Source organism: Ursus maritimus, unplaced genomic scaffold, assembly GCF_017311325.1.
Source record: "Ursus maritimus isolate PB19 unplaced genomic scaffold, ASM1731132v1 scaffold_18, whole genome shotgun sequence".
Classification (NCBI taxonomy): Eukaryota; Metazoa; Chordata; class Mammalia; order Carnivora; family Ursidae; genus Ursus; species Ursus maritimus.
The window spans coordinates 15,996,737-16,018,877 of NW_024424230.1; the positions used below are offsets into that span (position 1 = coordinate 15,996,737).

Sequence of the window (22,141 nt, forward strand, 5' to 3'; positions counted from 1 at the left end):
TTGCCTTGGTAATCGGAACCATCTGCCTCCCCACATGCAGGAGTTTATCTCTCTAATCCGGCTTACAGCCGGCAAACCCCTCTTCTCTACCATCGTGCCCTTGAGCAGACGAGGCCGTGCAAAGTCCTTTGCTCTTAAGCACGTCACTGTCGTTGAGGCTGTTTGGAGATTTCGTCTTTTTTTCCTCTCTCTTCTTCACGTTTTGTCTGAGTTTGGGTTTTATTTCTCCTGGGGGCAGAAACCATGGCTTTCTTTATGAAAACTATGATAAGTAACCAGGTAAAGAATTTCGGATTCGGCGGCGGGTCTGAAGAAAAGAAGGAGGAAGGGGGAACATCGGATCCAGCAGCAGCCCAAGGGATGACCAGAGAGGAGTATGAGGAGTACCAGAAGCAAGTGATTGAGGAGAAGTGAGTACCCGCGGCCCCCTCCCCCTCTCAGAGCCACGAGAGGCGAATTCTGGCCGCACCTTCCTCGGCTGCCCGGCCTCGTGCGCTTTGCTCTTTAGATGCGTGTTCTCGTGCCATTTGCCTCTGACCTTGGGAACGTGTGTTGTGCCGCGGCAGGTCCCATGTCCTGCTCGTCGGGATGGCGGTGGGACAGAATGACTGAATCTATCTGTCGTTCTGAAAGCGGCTTAACACTTTTTCTGGTCTGGGTTCATTGCACTTAACCTCAATTGAAATGTTCAGATGAACGAGGGTGTGCCTTTCTCTACGGTCTTCCCCAAGCTCACCCTTCTAGCACATAGAAAGCCTCCAAATGGAAGAATTCAGATTTTGTACCTGGAAGAGGGCCTCGAAGCGCGCATGGTGCAATCTTTTTTCTCTTACGTGTGTGAAAGAAAACCCTAGAAAGCACAACAAGAGGATTAGGTCATAAGACTCGGCTTCATAAAAACTGTGAATAAATTTGTAGGCTGTTTCTCACGGAAATTTTAAAGGTACAGAAAAGTAGAACAGTATAATGAACACCCATATAAACCTATGAATAAAGTCACAGTTAACATTTTGTTGTATTTGCTTATAGATGATTAGTTGGACGGATGGATGGCCAGATAGACAGACAGATAGATAGATAGATGATAGATAGATAGATGATAGATAGATAGATGGATGGAAGCATTTTTGAAGTAAATTGTAAAGTGAAAGTAAAGACATCATGATACTCCACCCCAAATACTTGAGCCATGTACCTCCAAAAAATAAGGACATTCTCCTAGCTACATAAGGACATTCTCCTGACTATGTAAAATAAAAATAAAACATTAGTAACATTTTAGTTGGGCATTATGGAATGTGAAAAGCACTCACAATTTTCCACTGCTGTGCACGCTGACCTTTAAGTATAATCTCTATGTAATTTTTTAGATTTTAAGGTCGCATAATTTAAGAGTCTTTTCATAACAATGAAGAATTGAAGCCTCAATCTTGAGGTTAAATGTTCATCTTTTTTTTTTTAAGTATTTCTCGGGGCACCTGGCTGGCTCTGTTGGTAGAGCATGTGACTCTTGATCTCGGGGTTTTGAGTTCAAGCCCCACTTTGGGCATGGCGCCTACTTTAAAAAAATTAAGTATTTCTCATTTGAGAGTATTTTTTTTTTGCCATCATGGCTCTTTTGCTAATGATCAATTACATAAGAGTGGCCTAAGTCCTATTGCTAAGATGATTATAGGTGAAAGGTTAATGACCTGGAGGAAACTAAGAAAGTACAAAGGCTTACATTTAATGGAAACTTTATTGTATTTTTTCTGAAAGAAGTTGTAGCTTATAAACTACCTAGAATGTGGTAGTCTTGGCTCTGCGGTCAATTAAAGTCAGTTAAAAAAAATAAATACAACTCCAAACATGATGTTGGTGCTAAGATAAAACTCAGGCAAAAGAAAGAGCATCCCTCGCATATCGGCTAGTCTGGCCTCTGGCTCGTAAACGAGCAAACAAACAAAAAACAAGTATAATGAAGAAACAGAAGCAGAACAATAGCACCAAATGTTCTCAGCTCAAGTGAGTGAGTAAAAAGAAGCTGGCCAGAAATTTAGACTATGCATCTGATTGCGTAAAATATCACATAAGAGGTCCAAGCTATAAATCTGGCCATGGATATGGCATCTGTTTGATGAACTCATGTCCTAGTTTCCCCTAAGTTTATATCCGGACAGATCAAAGGTCCGAATGCCCAAATGGTGCTGTCAATCAGTGGGTTGGGTTATTTGCCAGCTACCTGGCTCTGTGTGTGTGCGTGTGTGTGTGTGTGTGTGTGTGTGTGTTACCAACTTGGTCACCCAATGTAAGAAATAGCAGCAGAGCAATGGGGTCAGCCTGCTTCCCTCTGGGAAGAGGCATGACTTTCAGTTTGTTGCTTGAGTTTTCAATACCTTCATCACCTAGAAGGCAACAAAGTCCGTTTATCCCTCCATTTCTCTCAATAATAGTAAAATGTCCCTTTACCTTAATTATGGTATGATAATTGCTAAGAATCATTTGTTACTTCAACTTTGATATGCATCACAGAACTGAACATAAAAGCTAAAATTACAAAGCATTTAGGAAAAAAAACAATATCTTTGCAAGCAAAGATTTTTTTTAATTTAATTTAAAAATTTTTTTTTGTAAGCAAAGATTTCTTAAACATGACTGTGAAAGCAATAACCATAAAATTTTAAAATAATGTAGACTTTATCAAAGTCGAAAATTCTTGTACATCAAAAGATACCATTAAGAGAATATTTATAAGAAAGTCACAGACTGAGAGAAAATATTTGCAAAATATACCTGACAAAGGACTGGGTTCTAGAATACATAAAGAATTTCTACAACTCAATAATAAAAGCAAAAAAAAAAGGGCAAAAAGCGTTGAACAAATACTTCATAAAGATAACAAACGGCCAATTAGTACATGAAAAAAACCCATCTGATATCATTAGTCATGATGGAAATGAAAATTAAAATCAGGCTAAGGTACCGCTACACACACCAGAATGGCTAAAATTAAAAGGACACAATACCAAATGTTGGCCAAAATGTGGAACAATTTAGAACTTTTATTCCATTTGATGAGGCATGAGATGGTACGGCCACTTGGGAAAAAGTCAGGCAGTTTCTAATAAAAGTAAACTGACTCAACCAAATTACCCTGCAACTCAGTAGTGCCGTGCCTCGATATCTACCTCAGAGAACCGAACACGTATGCCCACAGAAAGACTTGGACGAAAATGTTCATAGCCACTTCATTGACGGTGGCCCTGAATGGGAAATAGTCCAAGTCCATCCACGGGAGAATGAATAAACAAGCAGGACATATTCATACAGGACAATGCACTCAGTAATAAAAAGGAACAAACCACTGATAAATAACACCACCTCGATAAATCTCAAAAGTTCTTCTATGCTGAATAAAAGAGGCCTTATACAGAAGAATGTGTAGTATAGGGTTCCATTTTTAGAACGTTCTAGAACAGGCACAACCACTCTATGGTGGATAAAGGACAATGACTGGGAAGCAGGTATTAACGGGGCATGGAGATGAGAGAAGTTTCTCAGGTGATAGTAATGTTTTTCATATCTTCATGGGGGTTTGGGTTATACACAGAAACGGAACCAGTGGGAGAAACAGACATGCGTATGGGCATATGTGTATAGGTATATATGGGTATGGGAGATTGATTGTAAGGATTGGCTCATGTGATTATGGAGTCTGAGAAGTTTCCCCATCTGTTGTCTGCAAGCTGGAGGCCCAGGAAAGTCTCTGGTGTCGTTCTCAACTGAAGGCTGATGGGGGCAAGTCCTAGTTAAGGGCAGGAGAAGATTGAGATCTCAGCTCCAGCAGACAGGCAAAGAGAGAGAGAATTCCCCCTTCCCCTCTGCCTTTTCTTTTCAGTCAAGCCCTCAGTGGATTGGATGCTGTCCACCCACACCGAGGAGGGCAATCTGCTCTACTCAGTCCATCAGTTCAAGAGCTAATCTCATTTGGAAACACCCTCGCAGACACACCCAGAAATCATGTTTAATCTGGGCACCCTGCGTCCCAGTCAAGTCGCCACATAAAATTAACCCGCCCAGTACACGGAAGCTCTGTGCACATAACTGTGCACAGATTTTACTGCAAAAGAAAAGAAAGGAACCGCCAACAAGTACGTCACTGTAGTGAATGGCGTACGTGCTGATGTGTTTGGGGGAAAGAGTCTGGGTGTCTACAACTTTGAAATGCTTCCAAGGAGGAGATGGACGAATGCATGGATAGAGAGGAAGATAGGTATGTGATAAAACGTGCATAGTAAGACGCTAATTGTAGAAGCCAGATGGTGAGTATGTGGGTTTCACTATAAAATTCTTACAACTTCTCTGTATGTTTAACATTGTTCATAGCAAACTATTGGGGGAAAAAGCTCTGCTTCTGCCCAAGCCCTGGGTCACTGATGTCTTCCGCAAGTCACTTACTCTGTCTCGCTCCCGAAAGCCGGAAGGTGTTGTCTGGGGCCTGCTCTGGGCCTGACCTCTGGGAGGCTGGGGCGCGGTGGCTCAGGGAAGGCCTGTGCTCAGGGCCCCGTGGGCAGTGGTTTCATCTGATCACTTCACATCAGCCCCTCCTTCAGGCAGCCTTCTGTGTGGTGGTGGAGAGGATTTCAAAACGTGAAGTTAAGAAACAGAAACAAGCTTAGCCGCCTGAAAATGAAAATGGAATTTCTTTTAATGCGAATAATGTTTCATGCAAAGATGCTTCGCCAAACCCCTCAGCAGAAACCCTACCAGGCCGGACGCCTGGGGCTGGCTCAGTTGGGTAAGGGCCCGGCTCTGGATTTTGGTTCAGGTCCTGATCTCAGGTCGTGAGATCCAGTCCTGCATCAGGATCCATGCTGAGCTCAGAGTTTGCTTGAGATTATTTCTCTCCCTTTGCCCCTCCCCTACACCAGCTCACTCTCTCTCTCAATAAATAAATAATTTAAGTATAAAAAAAAAAAGAAAGAAAGAAACCCCAGCAGGCCTCACATGGGCCTAACCTAGGAACCAGAGTAATGTGGGAAGCCAGCCGTGAGCACCATCTTGGCTCTTGCCATGGCTCCTGTCCCCAGTATGGCTGCTTTGTCCCTGCCTCTCCGCTGTCACCTTTCCTCGCCATGACACCCAGACCACGAGGTCCCTGGGGACATGGAGCCCATGGCCTCTAAATTCACTTGTTCCAGTGAATGTCTGTCTTTCTCGGTCCCAGTCCCAAACTCCCAGAGAAAGGATTTCATTTGCCCAGCTGGGGCCAGTCCAATATAGCCAGAGGGCAGGGCCACGTGTATAAGTGTAGCCCTTCGTAACGCACCTCTGTGGGCAGCTGGGAGCGGAGGCAGTTCCTGGGAGCTTTGCAGACATCCCCAAGGGTGTCTGCTCCCACCTCGGTCACCGTGAGCAAGGGAGTCCATTTCAACCCTGCCTAGTCCGGAGTCCAATTAGCTCATCCCCAGAACATCATGGAAAGCCACCCTACCTTGTTGGGGATACCTCCTTCCAAACAGGGAACGGAACACTGTACCAAAATTAGGGCCTGGAGGGGTGACAATGAAGGGAAACAGTTTTCTAGATACATCCCTAAATACCATGTGCCTCTAAGGGCCCCCCAGCCCTGGACGCTATGACCCTGTTTTCACTGGATTAAGAGTCATTCAGGAAACTTGTTAAAAACATAGCTTCCGCTCAGCTGCCCCCAGGGATTCTGATGAGTCATTCTGAGATCATACCCAGGCAGCTTCTTACCCAGCACCCAGGTGATTCTGATGTTTGTGGTCCCAGGTCCCAAGTAGAGCGACCCCGTGAGGTCAACTCTATACTGGGAACAGCCACGCTGCCCCTCTCCGCGCTGCACCCTAAGGAGATTCCCAGAACCCAGCTGTCCTGGACTTCAGGGGTCTGCCTTGAGTTACGACAGGAGAATGACAGAGAGGCAGGTGTTTGGGGACCTAGGACAGTGTATCCCAGCGTCTGGCTCCTCTGTGCAGGGGTTGGAATGTCCTTAGCTCTCTAAGTCCTTCGATCCTTTATTCTCTTCTTTTGCTTTTAGGATGGAAAGAGATGCTGCATTTACACAAAAGAAGGCAGAGAGGGCGTGCCTCCGAGTTCACCTCCGGGAAAAGTACAGACTCCCGAAGGTGAGGCGCTCTTAACACAGTAACAGCCTGTTCGATTTCTTACGTCATAGAAAACGGGGAATGTTTGATTATCAGCAAAGGGTCACACTCATGAAAACACACACACACACACACCACATGCACACACACATACACATACATGCACACATACACCACATGCGTGCATGCACACACACCACATGCACACACATACATGCACACATGCATACACACATACCCCACATGCACTCACACATACACATGCACTCACACATACACGTGCCCCACATGCACACACGTACACACACCACATGCACACACACCCACATGCACACACGTACACACACCACATGCACACACGTACACACCCCACACACACTCACACATACACATACATGCATACATGCGTACACACCCCCACATGCATACATGCATGCACACGTGCACACACATAGACACACATGTATTTGTCTTAATCTTAATTGAAGCATTTGATGTAGTGAAAAGAACATTGGGCTAGTTCATAAAAACTAGATTCCAGTCATTTAACCTCTATGAACTTCCATTTTCTCTCAACAAAATGGAGTTAATACTTGTAAGTGACATTTTAATGTACATTTCTGTAAAGCCCATAGAACTTCTATGTGTAACTGCACAAGGAGGAAGTAATCATAGCTGGCATTTAGTATCACGCACCAGGCACTGTTCGAAGGGCTTCGGTCATAGCAATGCATTGAATCCTTCCCAACAGTCCTCTCCGGTATTCTGTCATCACCTCCGCTAGATGATAGAGGAAGCTGAGGAGTAGAGAAAGTAAGTCCCTCCTGCCAAAGGCCAGGAAGGGCAGAGCCCGAGGTCTTCACTCCCACCTACTCTGCCTGTATTTCAAAGGAGCGATCCGTTCCTTCTTGGTGGGGACGCTGTTGTGATGGCCAAGCCCCAGCATCATCCATCAACCCATCTCAGTGCTGGCGGAGAGAGCCAACACCCATAGGCTCTGGCCAGGCAGTTGGTTTACTGATGGGAAGAGGAGGTGTTGACGTGTGATGCTGGGGCTCCGAAGCTCTGCTCCTGTGGGTCCCCTGCGGACTTCAGAAGCTACAAGCATTAAACAAAGGGAGCCAGACCCACTGTCCCTGCAAAGTCAGTGCTGAAGTCACCGAAGAGTTCAATAGCCCCAACTTGTGGGAGAGACTCCCCGCTAAGATGCCCCAGGAACTGGGTTCTGCTCTCAGAGAGGAGAGGAAAACTCACAGCCAAATGTAAACATTTTCATTGCAACCCATGAATTTTGAAAAGAAGGGCTTTGCTTTTTGCCTCCCTTAATCTGGTTTAATGCCTTTTCCCACTGGGCTCTTGGGACACGGTCCCCTCCACTCCCATCGTCTGGCAGATTCCCTGAAGCTCCCTGGGATGGTACCAGCTGTCTTTAGGAGAACTGGGTTTCAATCCTGGTGCAACCTCAGGTGGCTCTTTAATATGTCTGAGCCTCAGTTTCCCCATGGTTCTCTCTATGCCCAGAAGTCTTCTTTCTTCATAATAACCACCAGGGATCTCGAAGACCTTGAGTTAACACACCAATCTGGGTCAACAAGGCAGCAACTCGAGGTCAAGAACCTGAGGTTTTGATTGTTTTCTCTTTAATGAGGGCCCCATGGTCCTGCTCCTTTCCAGAGCCCCCGGGGTGAACCCCTCAAGGCTCAACAGTAGGGCTTTGATGGTCTTCAGAGTAAAAAGAATCCCCAAATCTCAGAGTCAAGCTATCCTTTGGGACTAGAGCCTTTCCAACAGAAGCTATAAAAAGAGGAAAGAATTATAGCCACGAAATGTGCACATTCAGGCGCTGCCGGGAGAGGACCAGGGGAGGGACAGGGAGTATGTCTGTGTAGGATAAGGCTCCCTAAAACCAGCTGGGGGTGCAGTGGAGGGACCGTGGAAAAACCAACAGATTGTTAACAGTGGAGCCCGTATCTCTCATCGCATGAGTTCCCAAGGCTCACCAGCCCTTCTCCCCATAGCGGCTTCAAATGTCTAATGCATGTGAGGGCCTCACCTGATTTTTTCCTGGACCCTGAAAAAGAACTTTGAGTTCATCTAAGAACCTAATGCCATTGACTCTTTTTAGATGCGAGGAAACAGCAGCCTGAAGGGTTAGGGAGCTTTGCAAAAACCCACAGCCACCGACTGATAGACCCAGGATGGGAGCGTAAGCTTCTCAACCATGAAAAAGCATGACTTCCTCATAAAAGGATTGAACGCTGCTCCCTCTGGCCCCGAGGTCTCTGCAGTTTCTACTCCGTGTTTGAGGTGTCCCAAAAGTTTGAGTGCAGTTTTGAGCTCTCTGTGGCTTCAACCTGCAGGAAGACTTTCGGGACAACCTGTACTGCTCAGGGTTTCAGTGACCTGGTGCAGACTCCCAGCCCGAAACCCAGCAGACCCACGGCTTCTCCCGCTCCTGGGTCGTCTGCCAGCTTCGGCCCAGCCCCGGAAGCCACTGCGAACTTCCAAACACAAGCCAGAGAAATAGATGCGAATATCGCTTGAAAGCATGCTGCCCTTGATCCCTCGGTGCACTTGGCTTTCAGGCAGAGGCCTCCCTGGCGTTCTTCTATATTATGGCTGCATGTCATAAAAATGGACTGATTCTACACGGTGCTTCCAGGATTGGCCTGTGGTGTGAATAGTAAAAATACTAACAGTACAATTACCCGCTTTTCATATAGCACGTACGAAACGGGGAAATTCTAACCCAATTACACAATCCACAAAATGGTAATTAATAGAAAGTATATCATAAAAAATCAACGGGCTCCCATTCCACTTTGTCCCTTACCAGCAAACGTGGCTAACGGCCCAGCCTCACCGCAGCACCTTGCCCGTGAAGTCCAGCCCCACCCTTGGGTACTCTGGGCACCCCCCTGCCTCCCATGGCTGTTACAGGTGGCCTCCTCCCCTCCCGCCTGCCTCGTCTAAGTTCTGGACACAGCGGGTCTTCAAAAGCCCCCAGGCCTAGAAGGCGGCGCTGGGAGACAGAAGCATTTCCCAGGCCAAGGTCAGCCCCTGGCCGGCAGCTTCGTGTCCGTGCAGAGTGGCCACTCCTGTCCTGGCTTCTGTGTGCAGCGCGCCCAGCAGCCACCGCAGGGCAGGGACAGGATCGGGTCCCTCGCGCCCCCTGGTGTTCCCTAGACGCAGAGCGCACGGCAGGGCAGTAATGGTCCGGCTGCTGTTCTCAGTTCTGTGGGGACCGGGGTTGTAGCAGGGACAGTGATGGTGGGAACAGATATAAATGTCTGGTCGTGATCTTTTTTTTTTTTTTTTTTGGAAGTCTATTTGTTTGCCACTAAGGGCCAGATTGTGCATTGTATTGTAAAGCAGTTGCCATGCTGGCGAGCCTGGAAGGGCCTGGTGGGCCCTCCTAGAAGCAGCTGTCACAGAACAGGAGGTGGCCGTGCCCGTGAGAGGCCGGGTGGGGACAGGCAGGGAGGGGAGTGTTGGAGCAGCAGGACCCTCCCATGCTGTGCGGGACAGAGCTAGAAAGCAAACGGGGTTGGCTGTCTCCACAGCAAGCAGGATGGAGGGGGATTTTGAAACGCCAGTAACTAAGGACGAGGTGAAGGCAGTGGAATATTTGGCCCTGAGAGGGGAGGACTTTGGGGAAATGACCACTATGAGGACTGTCATTCCCTGGGCCTTGAAAGCCATGCTTTGATGGTCATATTGTACCAACCTAACTTACCTGGAGGGGCCCGTGCTGCTGGCTACACGGACCTGTATGTAACTCTCAGGTGTTTCTTTGATTATGCAGAAGGATGCTCGCAGTGGACTCCCTAGAATGCCATCCGAAACCCACAATGGACTTGAACTTGTAGGTCTTCATCTCCTCCATGTTCCCCCAAGGAGCAAGGAGGCCCTGAAGGTCAGGCCGTGCCCAGGGCCCTCGCTGTGATTGGGAAAGCTCAAGGCCATGGCCATATGTCCAAAGACCCCAGGGAAAGGAATGAGGGGCCAGCAGCCAGTGCTACACCCCTGGAGTGGGGGAGGGGTGTGACGGAGGCCCAGGCCAGCCAGGAACTGCTAGGCGGGAGACGGGGCAACAGATCCCCAAATCATTACCTATCCTCTTCATGGGGCTTGACATCTCGATTACTTCACTTATTTGATTACTAATTTGATTACCGCCTTTGAAAATGGCCATTCTGGTGTGTGTGTGCATTATTCAGCCATAAAGAAAGGAAATCTTGCCATTTGCAACAACATAGATGGACCTTGAGATGGACCTGTATTTCACTTCATCGTAAGTGAAATAAGTCAGACAGAGAAAGACGATGCTGTATGATCTCACTTGTATGTGGAATCTTAAAAAGAGGAAGAAGAAGTCAGATACAGAGAAAAGACTGGTGGTTGCCAGAGGTGGGGGGGGATGTGTGAAATGGGTGAAGGGGGTCAAGGGGGACAAACTTCCAGGTATAAGATAAATAAGTCCTGGGAACATAATGTAAGGGTTGGTGACTATTAAAAAAGGTCATCGAAAGACATTGGTAGGACAAATCGTATTGTCATGAACCATTAGCGATAACCTTCGGATGGGCGGGGTCATCTGAAGAGCACGCCCACTGCCCCTCATCCCGCCTGTCTGAGGTCTCCTCCTGGGGCAGGGGTGGGCTCCTGGGCTGCCCGGAGAATTCGGCTCCCAGAGTCTGAATGGTCTTTCTACTTTTATTAAACTTATTTTTATATATATAAAAAAGCATGTCAGTGCATAATCATAAAACTCATTGAAATCAAAAGACTTGCCCAAGGTCACGAAGCTTACTGGGCCAATGGGACCTCCAGGCTCCTGATTCTTCATCCAGTACTTTCTATGCCCCATTGTCCCTACACCCTCTCTCAACTGTATCTCCATCCAGGATGGTAGACTCAAGAATGAACACAACCGTCCACCAAGAAAACAGTGCTGGGCAGAAAGCAAAGGGTCACCAGGCCCTTCCTGGGCTCCTCATAACCACCTTTCCCTCCCCTCGAGGTTTGCAGACTGCTAAGCCCTCTGTTGTCTTATAAAGTGCCTATTGGGTAAGCAGCCGTACTAATAGTATTAGCAGTCCACGGGGAGCTGGACACATTCACCGTGTCCTCCAGCTAACGAGGGATGACCCCCTGGGTGCCTCATTCACAATTCCCTGGGGTCACCGGTGCGGCAACCAGACAACCAGCAGGAGGCCGTTCTGGGCCCTTCCCCTTACCGAGGCCCAACGGAGAGCAGATTTGAGGAAAATGTCTTCCCGGGAGCTGTCAGGTCTAATGAGGATAACTACGTCACATTTTGGAATTAGAACTGTATTTTCTAAAGAAATTATTTGGCTGGTGTTCCCCGTGAAAGAGTTTCACTGATTGCTGACCGGGGGAAGGGAATTTGGACTCGGGAAAGGAGCAATTTGGGCCCGGCCCTCTAGGGAACAGTAAAAGCCTCCTCTCCCAGTTCATTCTTCACTGTTCATGACAACACTGTTTATTGTGCCCGTGTCTTTGGATGACCCCTTTTAATTGCAGTAATCACATAAGGAGTCCACTAAGGGCGGGGAGCAAATGCAATAATCCGAGGGATCTAGGAACCAAGCATGTCCACGCAGTGTGGGTTTCCTCCGGCTTTGGAACCGCAGGTGCTCAGAGGGCTTCAGGCGCCTAAAGGAATCCAAGATGCTCGAGTTAGGATTGGGTCTCGTTCCACGGATCAGCCCCTGTCCTGTGATTCCACTGTTCCGTCTCCGCCGTGTCTCCTTTATAAAGAAGGTCAGATCTCTCCCCAGGAAAACAAGCAGATAGCACTTTCGGAGTAGACCTGCTCTCTAGGTACTTTCCCGAAGTGACCTGCTCCCACTGCCCCCTGACGCCTTCCTCCTTCCGATGCTGGGTAGTCCTGCTCAACGCCAAGACCAGTGACCCCCTCCCGAAGCCCCCTCTCTCCTCAGCTTCCGGGTCTCATTCACCCCAAACTGCCCCCCCCACCGTGTCTTCTAATGACCTATCCTCCCCAGGTGTGCTGCCTCCAGATTTTGGAATATTGCAGGTCTGCTCTTTTCCCACTTAATCTGCACACTCTCCCCACCCCCGGGGGGTGGTGGTGCATCTCGCTATCACTCTCAGTGGCCACCCACGTGTGGATGATTCTCAGACCTACACCCACAGCCCCCCTCTTCTCCCTACGGTTCCTGCTGCGTCGGCCTCCGCCTGGGCACCTCATAGCTCTTCTCCAGAACAGACTGGCTCGTTTTCCCCCAAACCTGCCCCTCCTGCAGGTCCCATTTCTAGGGATGTCCACCCCCACCCCAACCTGTCCCCTCCCCCCTCCCAAGGCCGGCGGGGCAGCCAGAAGTCACCCTTGACTCTTCCCTCCTCCTCCAGCCTCATATCCACTAAATCATCACCCTCATGTCACCTCCTACATAATTCTCAGCTCATCTCCAAGGGCAGGGCTCATCTTGCCTCACCTCTCACCACAACAGCTCAGCAGCGGCTTTTCCACTTTGAGTCTTGCTCCCCTCGAAATTGCAGAGTGAGGTTTCCAAAATGCAAATCTGATCCTATTTATCCCCTGTTTAAAAAAAAAAAAAAAAGGTTTATGATAACATCTGAGAATAAAGTCCCAATCCCGTGGCTTGTAGGCCATGATGTGGCTCCTATCTTTCCAGGCTCAGCTCTTGCTACCCCCTGCTCAGACTGGACTTTCTCCTGCTCTGTTCCCTACATTCCGCTCTCCATGGCCCCTTTTCTTCCTGGAAGACCTCGGTCTAGTCCCACTTCCCATAGAACCTTCTGTGATCCTCTTCTCCCCACCACCCCTCATGCTCCCATAATCCTGGAGTGCATGTCTCCTGTTATCTTACCACCGTGAATATTCTCGCCGGCTGGACCTGTGCTCTTTAACAAAGGGGCTGAGTTGTTCATCTTTGTCTTCAGTGACTTGCACAGTGCCTGACATGTAGAAAGTGTGTCCACACACACACGAAGTGTTTGCTGAGTGTTGGATGTCACTGGGAAAAAGGAAAAAAAAAAAATACACCCAAAGCAAAGTATCGAAAACAGCAGAAAGAATTTATCTGCTCTAAGAGTCACATTAAAATAAATGTTCACGAAGAGAACAAGTCTGGATTATAACTGTGTATACAAAGTCCAAAGGTGACTTTATATTATCATTAAAATGTCGTATTTCTTCAAATAGAGGAAGTAATACGTTTTAAGTCAAGCCACAAGATTCTTTCTAAAAACAAATGTGCTCCTCTTCCCAGCCAATTCAGAATGTATATGTAAGTCAAGCCAAATTAATAAGAGAAAACAGTTCCACAATGAGCCCTAATCCTATTAACAGAATTGTCAATCTAGGTTAGTCATTGAAAAATAATGTTGTGCCCCCTGCCGAGCTATATGATTTAGTTACACCTGGTGTTTGTCTGCTGTATTAAGGGCAGCATTCATTTCGAATAAAGACGAAGTAGAAGAAAATCTACCAGTGGGGTTGTGTTTAAACGTGTCACATCGAAAGCTCCCTTAGAACAGAATTTAGAAGTTGTCTCTTAAAAAAAGATCTGATTCTGTGGCTGTTTCTTTGCCAGGCTCCTTCAGATTCGGAGCTCCGGGGCTGCCCAGTGGGGTCCCAGCCACTGAAACCCCCTACCTCAGAGCAGCTGTTTCTGGTGGCAGGGCTGGAGGCCATCGGGGGCCGCGTCAGGGGCCTTCCCTTCCTTCTCCTCCCCATCCTGTCCCAGTTCAGTTTGCTCCTTCTACTCCCACCCCTCAAAGAGCCATGGACTGAATGTCCTGAGGGGACCCCGGGAAGGGGAGAGAGAGCCCCGGGACACGGATGTGGTGGTCCTCGGCCACGTGGGCAATCTCACTGAATCCTCACGAATGCCCCGTAAGGTAGGAGATATTATTTCCCCTTCACAGATAAAAACACGGGCTGGGAGGGGGAGACGAAGAGGGGCTTCCCAAGGTCACGCCCCCTGTAAATAACAAAGCAAGATAAGACCCCAAGCCTATCTGACCCCACGGGCCATATTTTCCTGCTAGCCCCAGCAGCGGTGCTGGCAGCTCCCTCCTGAACAAGCTGAATGACGTTTATGCAAGTCTCAGGACCTCGGCTTCCACCTCTGTAAAATGAGAGGCTTGGACAGTGACCTCCGCGAGCTTCTCGAGCCCTTCTGCAACGCCTTTGCAAAGGAAAGAAGCGGGAGATGTACACAGCTGGGATCTAGAAACCCTCATTCCTTCTGGGTCCTCACACGTGTGCCTGCTCTCAACCAGAGAAGTCAGATCCACACCCTCTGTCCAAGTAGCTGTGGGGGGAGAACAGTGTGGTGTAGCAGACATCGCAGGGAGCACGCCCCGGACAAGGGTCTCTGTGCTGCTCGGCACTAGAATCACCTGGAAAGCTTTTAAAAAATTATATTGCCTGGGCCTCTGCCACAGACCATTGGAGCCTACCTCGCTCCTGCTCTGGCCTGAAGACCCCTTCACCTTTGGCAAAGCAGGCCAGGCTCACTTTTACCTGCGGTGAAGGGGTTTGTTGACTGGCTGTGTTCTTTTCTCTCTCCCTCTGTCCCCGCGTCTCATAGGTTCCCGCAGGACAGGAACCAGGGGTGGCTGTCACTCTCCCTAGAAGCCAGCGCAGCCCCCTACTCACACCTAGGACAGTGAGAGGTGGTCCGTGAAGACCACTGGTCCTCACAAACATGGAAACATCCGATGTTACATCAACTCGTCAAAGTCAAAGAAATCCATTAATCTAGCTGTTTGGTAGCGTGTAGACCCAAACAAAATAAACAAACCAAAACCCAAATAAAATCTGCCTACAATCCAACAAGCCGGTATTGGCGACACACCAAGTTTGACTGACTAGGACTCTAACAAGGGGTGAACGCTCAGCTTTTTGACAAAACAGCCGTCTGAGATAGGATCGTTGTTCAACCTGTCTCACTTGGGTACAAGGTGAAGGCCCCTTTGGGGCGCCTGGGTGGCACAGCGGTTAAGCGTCTGCCTTCGGCTCAGGGCGTGATCCCGGCGTTATGGGATCGAGCCCCACATCAGGTTCCTCCGCTATAAGCCTGCTTCTTCCTCTCCCACTCCCCCTGCTTGTGTTCCCTCTCTCGCTGGCTGTCTCTATCCTGTCGAATAAAATCTTAAAAAAAAAAAAGATGAAGACCCCTTTATCAAAATCTAGGGCTCAGACCGTGGGAATCCAGGGCCGTGCTTACCCTTCAGCGAAAGGTCAGAAATCAGTCACAGGGAATGAGCAGAGCAGGGCGCGGGGCTATTTAAATAACGGGGCATTCAGCGCTAGTAATGAAGATTATAAATCTGGTTAAAAACCAAGAGATTAAAACTGATTCTGGTCAGTCGGCATAAAAATAATTAGCTCTTAACTGCATTAAACAATATCCCAAATTGATAAGATTTCTGGAAACGAGAAGACCTCTCAGACCGAGCCTCTAGGAAAAAAGGCCAGCTGTTGGGCTCCTAACTGTATGCTGCTCACCTCCCTCCCTCCCTCATTCTCGCCTCCCTTCTTTCACCCCATGCTCCCCAGGGCTGAGCCTCCCCGCCTCCCCGGAGCTGATTCAGGTCGTCTGTAACTCCACTTGAATCTGGGGGTATGCTGAGGCATTACCGCCTTTCCTTGATGTGTGGACGTGGTTCACATGTCTGGCCTCCCCCGCCTGACTTGTCAATGGGCAGCAGAAAGTGCGCACGAGACGCTCACTGCGTGGATTGCAAACAAGGTCCCGTGGGCAGGGAGGTTGCTGAGGCCAACGGACGAGGCTGCGCATGGGCCACCGGCCACCGTCTACACTTCATTGATTCTTCTTCGTGGCTTGCTCTGTCTTGGATCTTTCTCTCAAGGGCCAATACTCTCCCACAGTGACTCTGTGTCACTGTGTCTTCTTAATCTCAGGGACCCTTTCAGCAGGGATGGTGACAGCGAGCTGCCCTTTTTTCTCAAAAATATGGATAACCACAGCCACGCTTGTCCAGGGCTTAGAAGCTTACAAGACCATCTCACAGCACACCTCCTCCCATCTGCTCGGGAATCTTTCGAGGGCCCTTCCACCGGGCATCGGAAGTGTAAGGTGACTTGCCAAAGGTCATGCAGAGGACGAATGACAAAGCTGGGACTCAAACCCAGGTCTTTGCCGCCCGCCACCTCTGCAGGGGAACGGTCTGAGTCAGCTGCAGAAGGCTGTAAAAAGCCCAGACCCCTTTTTACAAACAGGACCCTCGCCCTTGGCCTGTCCTGGACCTGGGGCCGGCTCGCAGGGTTAGGATCCAGTGGTACAGAGGCCGGGCCCAGGTTCGGTCCTGAAGGGCTGCATTCTTTTTTTTTTTTTAAAGATTTTATTTATTTATTCGACAGAGATAGAGACAGCCAGCGAAAGAGGGAACACAAGCAGGGGGAGTGGGAGAGGAAGAAGCAGGCTCATAGCGGTTGATCCCATAACGCCGGGATCACACCCTGAGCCGAAGGCAGATGCTTAACTGCTGTGCCACCCAGGCGCCCCTCCGAAGGGCTGCATTCTGTCCGCTAGCTGCTCGCGGGCCCTGCCTGGTTGGCCTACCCTTAGTCGTAAGGTGCCCACAGCACAGGCTGCAGCCCAGGGCAGTGGATTCCAGGGTCATCACCTGAAGCAATGGCCCCCCTGGCTTGGGTCCTGTGCTTTAGAGGATTTCCCCTGTCCCTTGGGCTACATCCCTTCATGTGGGGTGAAAAGTCTACAGGGCCAAAGGAACAGGCCTGTCCAGTGCCCACGACCCCCTTTTAGACCACACTCCGGCTGCCCAGGACCCGGGATTCCCTGCCTAATGTTTTGGGAGGCTGTTCAGGCCTCTTCACCAGGCCGGTGCCCCTGAGAGCTCAGGGAGCTGCTGGCCCGAGTCCTGCTAAGCCTCAGGAGGGGTCTCTACACTTCAGGCTCCTAGGGAAGGACAGACCCAGAGGCGGGGGGCAAAGGAGGGCTGGTCGTGAGCCTGGGCCCTCTGGCAGTTCTCGTCCTCTGGGTCCCACAAACATGCACGTGGGTCTGACAAAGCTCAGGGAAGCCTGGTAGCTCGGCTGTCTCCCAGAACTGAGGCCCTAGTGCCGAAAGGGAAACAGGCCCAGTCTGCCAGGAACGTGACTGGGGAGTGAAAGTGGGGGCCATTTCTAGGCCAGAGGTAAAGGGACAGAGAGGGCAAGGCCTCTGACCAGGCTGACCACCGCGCGCAGGAGTCACGATTGCCCAGCGCAAATGCCCGGCCCACCACGGAGGGTTAGTCTGGAAGTTGACTCTTAGTGCACCCCAAACAACGCAGGTGTCACTGATTAATCCTCTGTGACTCTAAGGCAAATAATAGAATCCCAATTTATAGATAAGGAAATCAAGCTCAGAGAGGTAAGATGTCCAACGTCACACAGCGTGCAAGTGGTGGTGGTCACCTTCACGCTCAGGCAATGATTCTGAAGCCTGCACTCGACCTCGCAGTGCACGGGCCCAGCGGGAGTGGCGAGTAAGTCGTAGCTACGACAACAGAGCTCTTCCCAGCAAAGCAGACCTGCACATCTAAGGATTGTTAAGGCTGTTGCCGTCCCTGACGACAGGCTCATCGAATCATTCAGTGAACGGTTACTGTCCGTGTCTGCCTGCCAGACACTGCCGGGTTCAGAGCCTTGTAGGTGAGTCAGCTACAGTCCCGTCTTCAGGAAAAGGGGAGCAGGGGTTCTTAAACTGTAGCACGCACCAGAAACCCCAGGAGGGTTTGCAAAGTCAAAGGTGGCTGGGCCCACCCTCCCAGCTTCTGAGTCAGCAAGTCGGGGTGAGGTCTGAGAACGTGCATTTCCAACAAGGTCCCAGGAGACACCGATGCTGCTGGCCTGGGGACCCCACTGTGAGACACACTTCGGTAAAAGTGCCAATCAAGAGCCCCTTGGTGAGTTGTAAGGCAAAGTGGAACCCCACCGCTCTCCCTTCCCCAGGCAAATGGAATGAGATGAAAATAAGCCTGAAACTCCTCCTTGAAGGAAGAACCCGTTGCAAAGCTTCCCCAGAGGCAGGGCGCCGACCCACCAGGAGAAGGGGAGGCAGGGGAGCACTGTCCTCAGCAGTGGCCCAACTCTGAGCACCAGCTGCCTGTCCCTCCAGGCTACTCCTTCTGGTTTTGACTCAGGGGACATCCACAGAGCTCTTATCACCAACCAGAGGGGCGGCGAGGGAGTGCCAGAATTCCCAGGAACACCTTTTCAAATCATTATTTATTCTGGGATGTGTAAGAGAGAGGAGATGTCCTGCGTCGACAGGAACTGAGAATTGCCAGGCTGACGTCCTGCTTTTCCTCTCCTCCCTGCAAAATTGCCCAGACGATGATCAGCAAAAAGGCAACCTCTAGGGTAGGTAAATAAAAAATAAATAGAGATGGAGGATTGGCTGGGAGCCCCTGCGGATTAACTAACTAATTAATCCCCACAACAGTTTGAGGAGGAACTAATTAATCCATTAAGCACTTTGAGGGGCCAAGTCCTGGCCAAGTGCGGGAGAGGTTTCCCTCCCTCGGGGGTCTGCGGTGGACTGTGGCCCTTCCCAGGGGCCTTCAGGGAGGCCGTGTGTGAGGATCGTACCCCCCCAAAGGGGTACGTCTCCCCCTCATGGAATCCTACCTCTCACACGTCTCGGCAGCCAGGCTTGCTGTTATTCTGCCCAGAGAACCAACAGAAAAAAGGAGCTCTGGGGGGAGCCACAGGGCCCTAGAGCTGGAGAAGGATTGGGGGATACGGTTTACAGGTGGAGACTGGAGTGTCCACCTTACCCTGACTCGCTCTTTGGTCCCAGAGACGACCGATGTTTGCTTATAGCCATTTCTGCTCAGCACCTAGGCAAGGGGAATTCGTATTTTCCTGTAGGTGTTGACTTAAACTCCTCCCCGGCAGTCAGCAGGTGTCAAAATCTTTCTAAAAACAAATCGATGAAGGTCTGATTAAGACTAAGTGATCGCTTTATCTTTCTGTGACTTTTCACGCACTTTGGTCACAGCACATTGAGGGGGGTGAGCCCCAAGGTCTGCTGAGATCTTTCCTACCCTTTGCTTTTCTGATGCTCTGTAATCTTCTGGGCCCCTGGAGCCCTTTTTGCCTCCTGTTACAACCTGATCTCAGAAATCATCTGATATAGCCATCTGGGAATATAAACTACCCATACCTTTCCCAGTGAACCTTTTTTTTTTAGAAAGGAAGTGGGGAGGGAGGAGCAGAGGGAGCGGGAGACAGAGGATCTTAAGCTGGGTGTGGAGCCTGATGTGGGGCTCGATCACACAACCCTGAGATCATCAGGTCATGACCTGAGCCAAAATCAAGAGCTGGATACTTAACCAACTGAGCCACTCAGGCGCCCCTCCCAGAGAAACTTCTTTAGATTCTTCTCTCTTATTAAGAAACAAAGGCCCCAGGGGCATCTGGGGGGCTCAGTCGTTAAGCGGCTGCCTTCGGCTCAGGGAGTGATCCCGCGTTCTGGGATCGAGCCCCACATCAGGCTCCTCAGCTGGGAGCCTGCTTCTTCCTCTCCCACTCCCCCTGCTTGTGTTCCCTCTCTCGCTGGCTATCTCTCTCTGTCAAATAAATAAATAAAATTTAAAAAAAAAGAAAGAAAGAAAAGAAAAAGAAACAAAGGCCCTGCAGCCAAAGGGGTAAAGGAATGTCTAAGACCAGGCAGCACGCACCACGAAATTCTGGAACAGTCACTCTTGGGACCGCAAAATGAAGTACGTTGGGGGCAGACTGTGGCGGTAGCGGCAGCACTGAAGGATGATGGGTAGCAGCAGCACTGAAGGATGATGGGTAGCAGCCAGGCCCCGGACTAGTCACCTAATAAACAAGCACCATGTGCCAGACTCACTTCCAGGTGCGGCGGAGTGTGTACGGTTGAATTTGCCAAGATTCTATGCCCTCATGGGGCCCCCTGTCTAGTAGAAGGGAGGTAAGGGGCAAAGGTTAAGCAGAAGTTGCCATGGTGACCGAGCACCCTCCGTGGCTGTGAGTCCAGACCACACCCTCCAGGGTGGGATCGGCCAGGGCCACTGAGTCACAGCCTGGGGCGCATAGACTGCGCAGCTTGCAAAGCAGCCCTGAGCAGAGTCCACAGTGTGATTCTCCAGCTTTGCTGGCAGGCAGGATGGGGACAGATCTTAAAACCCACATTGCTGAGCTCCGCCCAGGAGCTTCTGATTCGGTTGGTCTGGTGTGGGGCCCAAGGATTTGTCTTTCTACTGTGTTCCTAGATGTCTAATGCTGCGGGGCCCAGGGACCACACTCTGAGAAGCACTGTTGTGGAAAGTTCTGACCCTCCCAAGGCACAGTGAAAGAGGGGCACATCAACCAGGACCTCCAGCCTCCACGATGGCCACCAGGCCCAGGCTCTGCACAGAGAGAGACAGCCGAGCACGCCATCCACCCCCTTCATCCCCGACGGAGGATTTTGCGGCAGCTTTGACTATCTGTTTGGTGGCTTGGTTGTTTGAGAGTGGTTGATGTCTTCTGTATTTGTGTTTTGCATAGAGTGAAATGGACGAGAACCAAATCCAGATGGCTGGAGACGATGTGGACTTGCCCGAAGATCTCCGGAAAATGGTAGATGAGGATCAAGAAGAGGAAGAAGACAAGGATTCTATTCTTGGGCATTTACAGAATCTGCAGAACATGGACTTGGATACCATAAAAGAAAAAGCCCAGGCCACCTTCACGGAAATGAAGCAGACGGCAGAGCAGAAGTGTTCTGTGATGTGAGGGGCAGGGCGGCTGGAGGAGGGACCGCGGTCAAGGCGGAGGTGACCACTCCCCTCAGGAGCGTTTCCAGCAGTGTGCATTTCAACATAGCGAACACAGAAAAGCCATGATGAGAAAGCTCCACAAACTTGTAGACACCAACTGGATGTTCTAAATGTTCCTGGTAGAGCGCTTAGTGAGAACCTTGCAGTAGGAAACACACTTTCCTTCTAGTTACAAATGTGGCTCAGTGTGAAATTTCGTCTGTGAGTGACACAGAACACGGATCTGCTTAAAGATCTTCAGGGCAACCAGGAAGAAATGAAAGCAAATGACATTTCCTCTCTGACTTCCTTTTTTAGAGGGCAAGGTCTCACCCCCTCCAACCATTAGCATGACTCCAGGTCCCTTGGGAAGAGATGTGGGAGGTCATGGAGCCCACTGGGAACCCAGGTGCACCTCTCACCTCTCACACCGCCTCTCACTCCCAGGCACCTTACGCTGTTCATACTTCCCATCAAGTTTGGCACTTGGACAGTTCAAGGTGAAGGGGCAGTGGCGGGGATATGATGAGAAATGAAGATGAGAAGTGAGGATGAGAAATTAAGGTGGAGAATAGACTTCACCAGCCCTTTGCATCATTCTAGAGGCCATGCGAAGAAAGGATTGAGGGGCTGACAAGTAGAGGCAGGGGGCAACTAGGAAGGCTATGGCTCCTTCCACGTTCGGCATCATCACCTGTTGTCTGTTGGTGATTGCAATGGGAACAGAGCAGGTGGACAAATAAAGAGCATTGGAAAGTTAAATCAATCTCGCTGTGTGTGTGTGTGTGTGTGTGTGTGTGTCTCCCCCACCTTCCTCTCTCGTCCTCTTCTCTCCATCTCACCTCCCCTATCTCTTCTTGGTTTTCCTCTCCTGTCCCTCCCCATCCCTCTGCTGCAGACTAGCTTCCAATAAACCATGCTGTCATTCTGTGCCCCAGTCTTCCAGGGGTAACGGATTTCCTTCTCTTAACACTTGCTCTCAGGGGAATTGCTCAAAAGACTTAGAATATTTACCTTGGAAACATCTAGAGCTGTTTAACTAAAGCCAACCAAACCAAAACAAAATACTAGCCTTTCAACGAACCTGTTCATTGAATAAATAATGCTCAGAGACAGCTTTAAAAAAAAATTATTTGAGAGAGAGAGTGCGCTTGAAAGAGCAGGGTGGGAGGGGCAGAGGGAGAAGGAGAGAAGGAATCTCAAGCAGATTC

The 22,141-nt window shown here is 49.8% G+C and overlaps 1 protein-coding gene across 1 annotated transcript; it reads left to right on the plus strand.

Annotated features, from left to right (window-relative positions):
* The first annotated feature begins 243 nt into the window (after nucleotides 1-243).
* CPLX4 (complexin 4) lies at nucleotides 244-21,212 on the plus strand. The gene is made up of 3 exons (XM_008705165.2): nucleotides 244-410; nucleotides 6,044-6,131; nucleotides 20,680-21,212. The coding sequence occupies exons 1-3, from the start codon at nucleotides 244-246 to the stop codon at nucleotides 20,905-20,907; spliced, it is 483 nt and encodes a 160-aa protein (XP_008703387.1). The 3' UTR covers nucleotides 20,908-21,212.
* The last annotated feature ends 929 nt before the right edge of the window (nucleotides 21,213-22,141 follow it).